The 12301-nt window shown below is 36.4% G+C and overlaps 2 protein-coding genes across 5 annotated transcripts in view; both read left to right on the top strand.

The window, feature by feature from the left end:
- The window catches only part of LOC132703013 (POU domain, class 6, transcription factor 2), a 159132-nt gene extending 148874 nt beyond the window's left edge, over positions 1–10258 (top strand). The window contains exons 5-12 of one of the 4 annotated variants that reach the window (XM_060672014.1): positions 917–1135; positions 1189–1353; positions 1547–2026; positions 5954–6134; positions 6957–7001; positions 7728–7811; positions 8747–8883; positions 9703–10258. In XM_060672014.1, the coding sequence (XP_060527997.1) occupies positions 917–1135; positions 1189–1353; positions 1547–2026; positions 5954–6134; positions 6957–7001; positions 7728–7811; positions 8747–8883; positions 9703–9827 (1436 nt within the window). In that variant the 3' untranslated portion in view covers positions 9828–10258. Of the gene's footprint in view, positions 1–916; positions 1136–1188; positions 1354–1546; positions 2027–5953; positions 6135–6956; positions 7002–7727; positions 7812–8731; positions 8884–9702 lie in introns of all 4 variants that reach the window. The other 3 variants (XM_060672013.1, XM_060672016.1, XM_060672015.1) reach the window with 3 other exon arrangements.
- Positions 10259–11446: 1188 nt separating this feature from the next.
- The window catches only part of LOC132703014 (cystinosin homolog), a 29966-nt gene continuing 29111 nt past the window's right edge, over positions 11447–12301 (top strand). The window contains exons 1-2 of the mRNA XM_060672017.1: positions 11447–11479; positions 11533–11665. Of these exons, the coding sequence (XP_060528000.1) occupies positions 11462–11479; positions 11533–11665 (151 nt within the window). The 5' untranslated portion in view covers positions 11447–11461. The remainder of the gene's footprint in view (positions 11480–11532; positions 11666–12301) is intronic.

Below are 12301 nucleotides of genomic sequence, written 5' to 3'. Positions count from 1 at the left end.
GTTAAGGAAATTAAAACTTCATCATTTTTTACATCGTCAACGATGTAAAATAATATATATAATTATGATAGAAGTTTAAAAATTTAAAACAAGTAACACTAGGAAATAAAAGCAACAAACAACAGTAACTGTAACAATTAAAGTAAAAACTATGGTAAAACAAAATAGAAAATCTACAGTAGGTTTCAACATGTTTATAGCATTGGAAACAAAATCGGTGTTATTTAGTTGGACTACGGCTTCTCTAGTACAGCATTGTAGTTCATTTGCCGTAGTGCATTTTTCTTTAAATATCAAATATTTAATTGTCCCCCATAAAAAAAGTCCATTGGAGTAACATCTGGACTTCAAGGTGGCGCCCAGATGTTTCCATTTTGTCCTATCCAGAGATTGCAATTTTGATTTAAATCAGTGTTTCCCCGGTGGTACGGAGCGCCATCTTGCTGTCATATTAATTGACCACGTTCACAAGCCGGTATTTTTACTTTTCCTATTAATGGTTGTATTCCATTTCCGAGCATATTTAGATATCGTCTAGAGCCCTATAACCTTTGACGGGTATATTCCGCTCCACATTCTCACAGATCGTGTGTGTTTTTGGATGAAACATCTACTCCTCGGTCCAAATTATATGACGCAAGGCGTTATCAGTGAAATGTACGTTCGTTTAGATATTGCACTAGTAAAAACGAACGAAATTTTTAGAGATAAGGAATATTTACGAGTTTTAATTTTAAGCTTTACTAAAAATTGAACGTCAATTTTTAGTAACGTCCGTTTCGCCAATTACGTAGAACCTCGTTGTTCTTTCTGGGACACCCTGTTCATTAAAGTTTCACTAAACTTACCAAAACCAAAACAAAATGAGAAAAGTGTAGACCTCTGACCAAAGGAGTCATTATTGCGCTTTCTGCAGTAACGACGCCTCGAAGCAGTCAACCAGGGGCACCAGAAGCTCCGCCGAGTGGCATCGCGCCCCTAAACCCTCAGCCGCCCCCAGCGCCGACGTTGCCGACGTCGAATCCCTTAATGAGCCCACCGCAACAACCGGCACCCATGCCTCAATTCATTTTAGCCTCCGGACAGCTGGTCCAGGGGATCCAAGGGGCCCAATTGCTCATACCCACCTCTCAAGGTACTTTACGCGATGCGACTTACCTCGAAACGATTTTTACGATGTCATTTAAGGTTTGGCCACGCAAACGATCCTGACGATCCCGGTCAATCACGTCAACAGTTCCGACCAGATGGTCAATCTAGCTTTAAACAACGGGCAAGTGATGCAGACATCGTTGGCCAATCTACAAGCGATTGCCCAGAGCAACTTGCTTGCCAACACGGCCAATAACGCAGGTATAGTGATTGAGGTGGGCCTCCTTGCCCCACCCTCTTTGGTTATATCATCTGATAACGTTTTTTTTTTATTATTATTTGATTAATTTCATAAGAAAACCCAATGTTATCGCGCTGGATCGAAAAATAACGCTTATTCATTATTGATCTGGTCTTATTGCCGAGGATGTCAATTTGGTATTTCAATTTTCAGTTCCAACCACGAACGGAACGATCAACCCGAGCCTCCTCAACCCCACCACCCTGTCGCACCTACTCTCGACTAGCAGTCCCGCTCAGCAGCTACTACAAACGCTCCCGCAGTTAATCACGAACCCTCACGCGTCCGCCGCAGCTCAACCTCAACCTCCCCTACTCAATAGCCTCGCTCAACCCCTCCTATCGACTCCTCCCACGATGCTACCTACACCAGCGGCTCAAAGCACTGCGCCGCGACCTCCCCTAAGCAACAACCATTTCGGAGAGACCAAACACCACCCGGCCCAGTCCATTTCGAGGAACTCGTCCCCCACGATGGGCAACGTGCCCAATCGGATCGGGTCGAGTAACGGGGACCTCAGTATACCCTCCAGCATGGGCCTGAGTTCCGGTCAGAGTGTCAAGAGGTCGCCCAGTTCGTTATCGCCCGGGTGCAATGACACTTCAACCGCTGACCTGCTGATCGATTCACCCAGTAAGTGTGACGACTTTGTCATTGTAAGAATATTGATTTGGTATTTGGAAAATTTTTTGAACCATGGCGCAGTTTTATCATTTCATCGTCATCATCATCACATCGAAGTTGTTATATGTGTTTCAAACTAAACAAAAGTTGTAAGGAGGCACCTCAAAGAAGTGTTCGTTGTTCTTTTATATCCAGAATCTGTTGAAAAATATGTTTGTAATACTTCCCTAAATTCGGCTGCAGTGGATGTTAATCATGATTTTAGTTTGTTGATACGAAATGCTGATAAATCGAGAAAGATCTGTCCACGCGATATTATTGTATTGTTCAACTGTGGAATTTTTAAATTTGACACTATAGTCGGTACGATTTGTGATGGCAACAATAAAATGCCAGAGTCAAAATTGAAACTGCTACTACTAGAAACTGATTCTTCGCCTACATTAAACACAGGTTGTGTTACTTTTATATCATGTGTATTCTGTTTTTCTTAGTATTCTTTTATTGTATTTCCCGTATGTATTTGCTTATCCAATTTTCTTTGGTAACTGTCTAGAGAGCTGCCTTCTAAGCAGACACTACTGTAGTATCAACGTGCCTTGCTTCACTTACAATGGTAAGGAGGCAATCTTAAAACTTCATGATCCATTTCAATTGTTTTGTCGTTTTTAGACCATTTTCTGGGTAATTAATTCGCTTACTGCACGGCCAATTGATAATTTCGTCTTTTCTTGTCCATGCATTTGTTAAATGAATTCATAACTAAATAAACTAACGGTAATTTGGATGAAATCGGTTTTAATACAATCGGAGAAGAAACTAAAAACACAGTAATAGAATTAGGTGGATATATTAATTGTTATTAAACTTTCTATTCTGAACTACAATATTGACACTTTTAAGGACGAATTTTTACAAGTGAGTTAACCGAATTTATTTTTTTAATGTTTCATGAAACTAATAATAATCATGTTTCCTGGATTGTTGTTGTTGGAATAATATTTTACGGTTCAACTTTTACGTATTTTCCCAAAACAAGCGGAATGCATTGGCAACGTTTGTTAATTTAAACACAAAATTTTTCTTTGGCCCGCCGATTTTTGAAAGCTCCTCGCGCAATAATAACTTTAATTGCGGGATATGGACGAGCGAGGAGCTTCTGTGTGTGCTGAGTGATCAAAAAGTAAGGTTAAAAATTTAAATGAAAAAATTACTAAAAGTATTTTTTTTCAAATGGAATTACCAATACAAAATGATCTCAAGTATGTAAAAAAAAATCCAAAAGAAACTAAAAATGCAACATTGCAACATTCAGAAAAAATATATAAAAATGAGAGAGATGTTTTATTAAAATATATTTATTTATATTATATAATTTTTTTGTAGAAGTCCTCAAGATATATTTTTTTTCTATTATGTGTCTAAAAAAGTGCTTCTTGTAGGTTTGAAATTTTTCAACAAATTTGTAAATATTCCTGATAAAATTTGTTCCACCTTTAGGCACTATACAAATTCAGAAACTTTTATGTTAATAACTTAATTACCAGACATAATTTCTAAGATTTATAAACAATTTTCAAGCAACATGCCATTTCTTTAGAGTTCGATTGTTTTTTTTTTCTACCAAGTTCATACGTCATCATTTTAAGCATTTTAATCATTTTTACAATGGAAAAAATGTTTTTTTACTAATATTTCGACATCTGCAACCTTTTGAATTTAGGAAGTCTTATATAAAGTCACAATATTTGTTAAAATTATAAAAATATGGTATGTATCTGTTTAAAAAAAAATCACTTCACTTTTTTCAGATTTTTATTCTTAGTTTTTGGTCACCCGGTATTTATTTGTTTCATTAATATTAACAGACGCCGCTAAAGTAGATCCTCTTCTATAGTTAACAAACTTCGTATGTCTGAAATGGTAAGAACTAGGTATATTTATATATATATATATATATATATATATATATATATATATATATATATATATATATATATATATATATATATATATATATATATATATATATATATATATAATGCTTTAATATACACCGTGTTGTATTTAAAAAAAAAGTTGTTACCTATATATGTAGCCATAGAATAACTTAAAAGTAATCCAAACAAATGTTTGTGTTTAGGTTTTTTTTTATGTTTTGAACAGATTCTGATAATAAACTGGCCACCCCGTACATATTCTACGGTAATTGCGCAAAAATACGCCGGGCATTGTTGTACAATAAATTCTTTTAAGCAGCGTAATAACCACTTAAAGCTATTGGCTTAATTAGTATACAATTCGTGCTGCCGCGCGAGAGAGGGAGTGAGAGGGCAGGGGGGCAGCGAATGTGATCAAAAATGATTAATTTGAGAACGCGTTATTATTTCCCAAAACGGAATTGTTATTTAATTATTATTAATGCCCTTTATGTAATTTAATTTAGATCCGATTAGATAAATTAGGAAATGTTTTTTTTTTCGTTACGTTCTAACGATAATTATCTTCGCCGTTGTACTTTTAATTAACCATGACCGGGTTGCCTAAATCGAGACCGTGAATTATTTATGTGCAATAAACAATCCAATCCGCCCGAACGTTTGTTAAGAGAATGTGTTACGTCTTCAAGATCCACGAGCATTACGGGCAATATCTTAGGCAACCACGTATAGCCGGTAATCCACGCAAACCGGCGCCTTCGCCATATATAAAATCCCATATTTCGAGTATAGTTATCATATATTTAACAACTTACTTTAATTATAAAGCTGTTCAATTCAATATTCAACCCAATATTCCATGGCACAACTGTGACTACACTAATGACTAATTCAATATAATAACCTCCCATTCTTACATATTCTTATCAATAGAAAATCACCTTAATGCATTGTCACATCATCATCCGGCCCAAAAATCATCGGTTATCAAACACCTTACTTCTGCTCTTCTCTCTAATAATTTCCACATTAAAGATATTAAGCGTTCCATCATAAAATATACTTCAATACAACCTTCCAATATCAATGAGCTCCAAAGCAATTCCACACTTGCCACTATTGTCCTTCCTTACATTCAAAACATCACTGACCATACATCAACAGTTCTGAAGAAATATAACATCAAAACCAGATTTACCACTTGTCCAAAAATCTCCCAACATCTTCGATCTGTCAAAGACAAAATTCCATTTGAGATACCAGGAACTTACATTGGAGAAACTGGACGAAAAATCAATTTGTTCAATTGTTCACCAATTAGCAATCTAAGCAACCTAACAATCTTAGCAGGTCTTTACCTGTCACCAATATGGGAATCAGTCATTCGAGACGATTTTTATGCCCTTCATTTACCTCCGCCCCCTTCAAACAATATACAGGAGTAAAATGCGAGCCAGTTTCAGTCAAGCTTTGAAGAAGCCAACAGGATGATTGGCGAAACGTTAGAAAGTTCGCAGGAGGAATCTAAGTTTTCTAAATAGTATTACAGTAGCCTGTGGAAGATTCTTTGAAAAAGTAACCTTTATTTTTGTAGTGCAGGTTCAATTTCATATGTTTGCCCAGCCTAATTCCCAAATACTTTTCCGAGTCAGTCTTTGGAATTTCGTCTGTTGTGTATGATGTAAAAGGCATAAATTTTGTTTTGTTACAGTTAAAAATCTTTCTCTATTTTTAACTGCTGCCAGTTTTCTCCCTCATAAAAAATCACACCGTCGTCAGCAAAACTTATAATTTTACCATTTGTATTTAAATGTAGTAGATAATTTCATTACGATAGTAAACAGTATTGGACCGAGCAGACTACCCTGTGGGACTTCGTAAGTCACCGCCTTGTGTACACTGATTTCTATCGAATAAGCTTAGCTTATGATCTTTAAGTCATGGAGTATAATCATTGCAATCTATTTGCGTGTTTAATGCCTGTTTTATGGTTTAGATCAACCGACCATCAACCAGACGAGCAGCAACGTCGTAGACGGCATCAACTTGGACGAGATCAAAGATTTCGCGAAAGCCTTCAAGCTGCGCAGACTCTCTTTGGGTTTGACGCAGACCCAAGTGGGTCAAGCGCTCAGCGTGACCGAGGGACCGGCGTACAGCCAAAGCGCCATCTGCAGGTAAGACCAAGAGACCAAAATGGTTTCAATTTTTCGGGTTAGGAACTTTGTTTGGTCACCAAATTTCCGCTTCGGTTTTTTTTTGTTAGCTAACGCACGGTATAATAGTGGTCACGATATAGTCATGCAGTCGACACGAAGTCACGTTCTAAACGCACATAAATAAAGTTTCCGCGTTCAAAGGCGTTTAATTATTATTAATTAATTTGGCACTAAAATTAGATGTTACGTCGCTTCTTGTCTCGCCACACGATGTGAAACAATTTAAAAAGTTCTATTCAAAGTAATAACGATCAACGTGACACCAAAGCAGACCTCATTGCTGTAAGATGGAATGACAATCATTAATAACCAAATCTTCGAGGTATTAGCCACTCTCAAAATTATATTATTTCATTTACACCCTGTATGGCTTGTGTCATCATCGGACTAAACTCCTAGTTTCTAAATAACCCATATACAAGGTGATTCTCGGGGCAAAGTAGGTCAGACGTGGGACCGTGGGATCAGCTTGATATTTTCCGCCCTTAATTTCTGGTTATTTTTGTACAGTACCACCCTGGCGGTTTTCAGTACTTTTTGTTAAAACCATGGCTACAATTAAATCTTATTACAGGCATATTGCAGACAAGTTCACTCCGTTCATTTTTTCAAATACCGTGTATTTTATCAACCATTCCGAAAGATAATTTAAAACCTAAATGCCCAGAGAGGCATTTTGCAAAAATAACCCTCAATTAATGGCCATAAACCTGCCTTCCTCCGTGATTCACCCTGTGTGTTGTGGAAAGAACTGAACTGACTGTGTGGTTTTGTTCCCAGTGCCCTGGCGTCCCAGATGGTGGCAGCTGCCCAACAGCAAGCAATGTACGTCCTTTTTTACTATACTCGTTTTTGTCCCTTCCGATTACATCCCCACCCTCCATAACCGTAGAGTATACTGCGTGTATATTGAGTGTTGTTTGGTTTTTTGCGCCAGGGCACTGGCATCTCACCCCCCGATCGCACGCTACTGCGACAACCACGCGAACGCGGAAAGTATGCTAGTGTCCTGTGCCAAACATTGTGACGCTTCAAAGAATGATGCAGCGCCACCTGTACAGGGTTTTCATTTATACTTTGACACCCACCTATAGACAAAAAAAAATTACATAAAACTCGTATGGTTCTTTCTGTAGTATCTCCTGTTGGTATCAATAATATGAACTTTTCTTAAATGGGACACCCTGTATATTTTTACTTAACATGGAAGTATCTTTTAAAACGATTTAAGGGAAATATAGTTTGCATTATATTTGGTTTGGGCGGTTTTGAAATACTTTGAATTTTTATTCAAAAATGAATTTTTTTGTTTTTGTTTATAAATTTTCATGACACCCTGAAATATATTTGTTATTAGGGCTCCTTCGGAAGATCAAGACCAGGAGATAATCCTGAGCAAAAGTATTCAGGGTATTCTATATGTAAAAAAAAAGTGAAGTTGTTAATTTTTTTTATCTTCATGGCGTTCATTTGTTTTTGTTGATATTTTCATTTAGGTGGATGTCAAAATATATATGAACACCCTGTACTAATGACGTTTTTGCTTGTTAGGTTTGAAAAATTGGACATCACGCCGAAGAGCGCGCAGAAAATCAAGCCGGTGCTCGAAAGATGGATGAAAGAGGCGGAAGAAAGGTTAGTACTACGGGCCTGTGACGTAAGCGAAGTTTTATCTCAGTTGCGAAGTAAATTTATATCGGACCTACACAATGTTGAATTCTAAATTTGGTTTTAGCTCGTAATATTGACTTAGGAAGTTTTTAGGGTTCTATACGGCTGTCTCTAAGCGTTGCAGAATAATTCTACGCTTAATATTAAGTAAAGAAATAAATTAGTAAATATATATCGCACTTAAGAGTGTCAAATTTCTCCTAAATAACTTTTGTAATAATATTCGTGATATTGGATTAGGGGGCTTCTATGGGTGCCATGCAGGCTGTCTCTAAGATATGAGAAAAAATGCTAGGCATAAATATATAATTAAATATATATCGGATATACAGAGTGTTAAATGTTATGCTGGGGCAACCTTTTGATATACAGAGTGTCAAACTTTTGTAGTCATGATTTGAATAATGATATTTCGTTTGGGGGGGGGGGGGGGGAGTATGATAATTTTCATTCATTCAATATATAATTATTTAACTTGTGTATAAAAAACAACGTTTAAAAAAGTCGTTATAAAAATTATTCATGAAAATCCAAAATCAAATTGACCTTTCGACACTACATATCATATGCTTTTGGAGTGACGTAAGTCATAAATTCCGGGTAGCATTTATTTCGCACCGTTTGAAGATACGCTACCTAACTCAAAAACGATAAGTATACTAAAATTAAAAAATTAGTTTGTGAGCAAAGTGTCCTATCGATTGAGCAAAGTAAATTAATTCCTTCACGAGTACGCAAAACACACTGTATGGTTTGTTGCCTACATCGAGCACCTACAAAGAAATAACATTACTTATTACAAAAAAATACGTTTTATTTTTTTTGTGGCGTGTATAGTAAGCGCGAGCACCAAAGCGTTGAATCAAATTAATGAACCGCCAAAGTTTTTGCGATTACAGGTACAAGAGCGGCCAGAACCACCTGACGGATTTTATCGGGATCGAGCCTTCTAAAAAGCGAAAACGGAGGACGTCGTTCACGCCCCAGGCTCTGGAGCTGCTCAACGCGCATTTCGAAAGGAACACCCACCCCTCAGGTAACACCGGAATGTCTTTTGTTCGGTTCACGCTATAATGCTTCTTTTACACTGAGGATTTCTTCATAAATTTGAAATAAATCCAAAAGGAAGGTTATGTCATAAATAAGTGCATCCAACTATTACCATGGAACATAAGGAAACTTAAATTTTGCTAACTTATTACTAAGTTGCTTTAAAATAGTCGAGAGGAAGCTGTTGGAATTCCAAAATATATGGTGCCTAGTGGATTCGGGTATTCGAAAATGAGAGTTATTTTATTTTAATTTTCTAGCCAATGCCTGACCACCGCCCAGAGGAACTTTTCTTTTCCTAATTTTTGTATAATTTTTACTTTTCTATAGAACAAACTAGGTCTTAAACATTTCAATCCAATAAGGATTATTATAAATAAACATTGTTCCAAAATAACAAAAACAGTCGAACATAACCTCTAAATACTACAAGTTGGTTGTACCGTTAAATCATATTTTGAGGCGTCAAATAAATTACTTCAATTACTTCAATTCATTGTCAATGTAAAACTGGTATTATTACATAATGGAGAGCTAATAATTTTTGGCTGGGCCTATATATTTCTAACATAAATTGCTTCTTTTTTGCATGGAATCGTGCGTTGTAGAAAATGGCTTTTCGGAACCTAGAATATTTGGCCGAATGATTCTGTCGGAATGGGCCAACAGCATTAAAAAAAAATCTAGAATATTCTTTGGTCGTGTCGATTTTAAAGCGTTTGAGATTTAAGTTTTACGAGTGAGTTGTAAAATAAACTTAACAAACGTAAGTTTAAGTACAGACTATAATGTAATTTGTTTTCAGGCACCGAAATAACGGGACTCGCCCACCAATTGGGATACGAACGCGAAGTCATCAGAATATGGTTCTGTAACAAACGGCAAGCTTTGAAGAACACCGTGAGGATGATGTCCAAGGGCATGGTCTAAAAATCTGTGATTTATTCGTATATAATAATATATAAAACTTACTTTAAACAAATTTGTACATAGAGAGAGGACAAACTATATCGATAACAATCAATTTTAATACTTTGTACATTTGTAAAGTTAGACGGTTAGGATTAGGGTAGGTTTTTTTCAGGAGTCTGTCGTCTATTCGAGGTCTTTTTCGAGGTTAAGTCAAGTTTACGAACATATCTATCTCGGTGAGAAACTATGGTTTACGGGTTTCACAGTATAAACCAATGTAGACAGGTTATACCTCATATATTTCCCTAAATACATATGTACCAAACAGTACTTAACTGTTTTTACGAGTTTATAATACCTTCTCAGAACATAACCTCAATGTCGGTAATATTTTTTAGTTATTTTCGCGTTTTTTTATTCAAAATAAATGTTGAAAGATGCTCCCAAGAGTCATTGTATTATTTTATTTATTTAAGCTACCCGGTACTATAAGATGTTACGTGTTTGTTTTTAGTTAAGCTTTCCGACAGTTCAACTTTCGATCTATGCGATGTCCGATTCGTTTGGTCACAGATTACCATTAACGCAGATGCTAAACAGTGGTCATGACCTTCATTCTTTTTTATTCCGGATTTTTGCAACAGAATATATCGCTTCCCATGTTATTATAAATAAATGTAATAACGGTAGTTAATTGCACATATCAGACCTTATCAAAGTTGCTCGTTAAAGTTTATTTTCCAGACGCCTGTGCCTAGGTAATCTGTGGTCGCGTGACGGCAGGTTATCGGTCAATTTTCATTTATCGCAACAAAAAGACGACGGAAAAGACCCGGGATATACTACCCCGTATACACGCTAGATTTAGAACGAAAAAATGTCATATTATTTTTGTATATCGCTCACGTGAGAAGCAGCCCGCGGCAAATAAAGTATAACATCGGTACCGAGGAAAATTATACGTCTGATTATGATTTTCCTTGCCGGTACTACGCAGAGCTATAAGGAGAAACATCGATAAAGCCGCGTTTTAAAAATTCTAACCTCACTTTCAGAATGTCGCCGCTAAACCAGATTTTCATAAACTTTCCCATGATCAAATAATTTTAACGGTAAAACGGTTCAAAGCTTCTATTTATCTTGTTCTTCTTGGCCCTCCGTAGTCGGTACGCGAAGATCGAAGTAGGGGGCGGCTATTTTCGCGCCCCCGAAAGAAACCAAAGTTCCTACTATTAGCTCGTACTCGCCCACGTACGTGGCCGATAAGCTATTATCTAGTTACTAATTCTACTTGTAAGTATGTATAACGCTTTAACAAAATGTATATATCGAATGTAGATCGCAACGGGGGCGTGTTTGGCGTTTCGTTTCGGTATGTTTCGGATGGTGGACGAACTACTAATGTGTCCGATCGTCCATGGGACGCGTCTCACCGATGCTGTAAATTTGAACCTTTTAGATGACAAAAATAAACCTGTAAAGAAACACGTGAAAATGTAATTGTATTCGTTCGTGTAAGTAGTAATCGTATACATTGAGAAATAAATGAAAATAATAATTGTACGCTAGACCTTTGCTTTTTAACCCCTCAGTATAACATACAACAAGCAGTAGTCGCCATAATACTTGATCTTGATATTGTAGACTACAGAATGTCAAATAGCCAGTTGGTACGTACAATTTATCTTCAATTCAATTCAATTTAAGAATTTAATCAAACTAGCTGAAGTGTTACCAATCATCCTGTTGGTTTCTTCAGAAAAAAATTGAAACCGACTCGCGTTCTACTCTGGACCTGCTTATATATTGTTTGAAAGAAGCGGAGCTAAAGACTGATTCCAATATTGGTGAAACGGGTGAGTCATGGTTAAGGTTGTTTGGTAGCTTATAGATTTCCATGGATTGTGGGATTTTTCATTGGTAGAAGAATTGATTACATGAAAGAATTTTAGTTTTATCAAATAATGTCCGATTTTATGATTCTGTTCGGCAATTGCTGTCGTAGTTTTAAGGCCTTTTCATGTTTTTTGAGCTTAGTTGATATTTTCCGTCCTGTCTCTCTAATGTATGTCAACCGAAATTTTGTCTTTGGCAGATCAAAGATGTTGAGAGATTTTTGGACATGTGGTTTTAACATTATATTTTAAGTGGCAAGTGACAAGACAAGCCTGTGATGAAATTCTTAATATCTCTGCGGAAATTATTAGAAAGAGGTTCTGGGTTCACCTAATGCTATGTCTATATCTATGCTATTATTATTAGTATCTAATTCAGTGATAAAACGTGTGTTAGGCCAAATAACATAAGTATCATCAACATGGCGTTTCCATAATTTTGGTTTTAGATGGAAAATGTCGAGGGCTTGCTTGTCAGAAGCTTCCATAAATGATAAGGTTTGGTTCCAGATTCTCAGATTTTAATATACATTGGGAAATTCAGGGATAGGGCCTTTAGTAAAGAGGGATTCTACGTCAAAACTAACCAAAATACCG

This window comes from Cylas formicarius, unplaced genomic scaffold, assembly GCF_029955315.1.
Source record: "Cylas formicarius isolate icCylForm1 unplaced genomic scaffold, icCylForm1.1 PGA_scaffold_6__28_contigs__length_40554024, whole genome shotgun sequence".
Lineage (NCBI taxonomy): Eukaryota > Metazoa > Arthropoda > Insecta > Coleoptera > Brentidae > Cylas > Cylas formicarius.
This window is presented reverse-complemented; position numbering and strand designations above follow the sequence as displayed.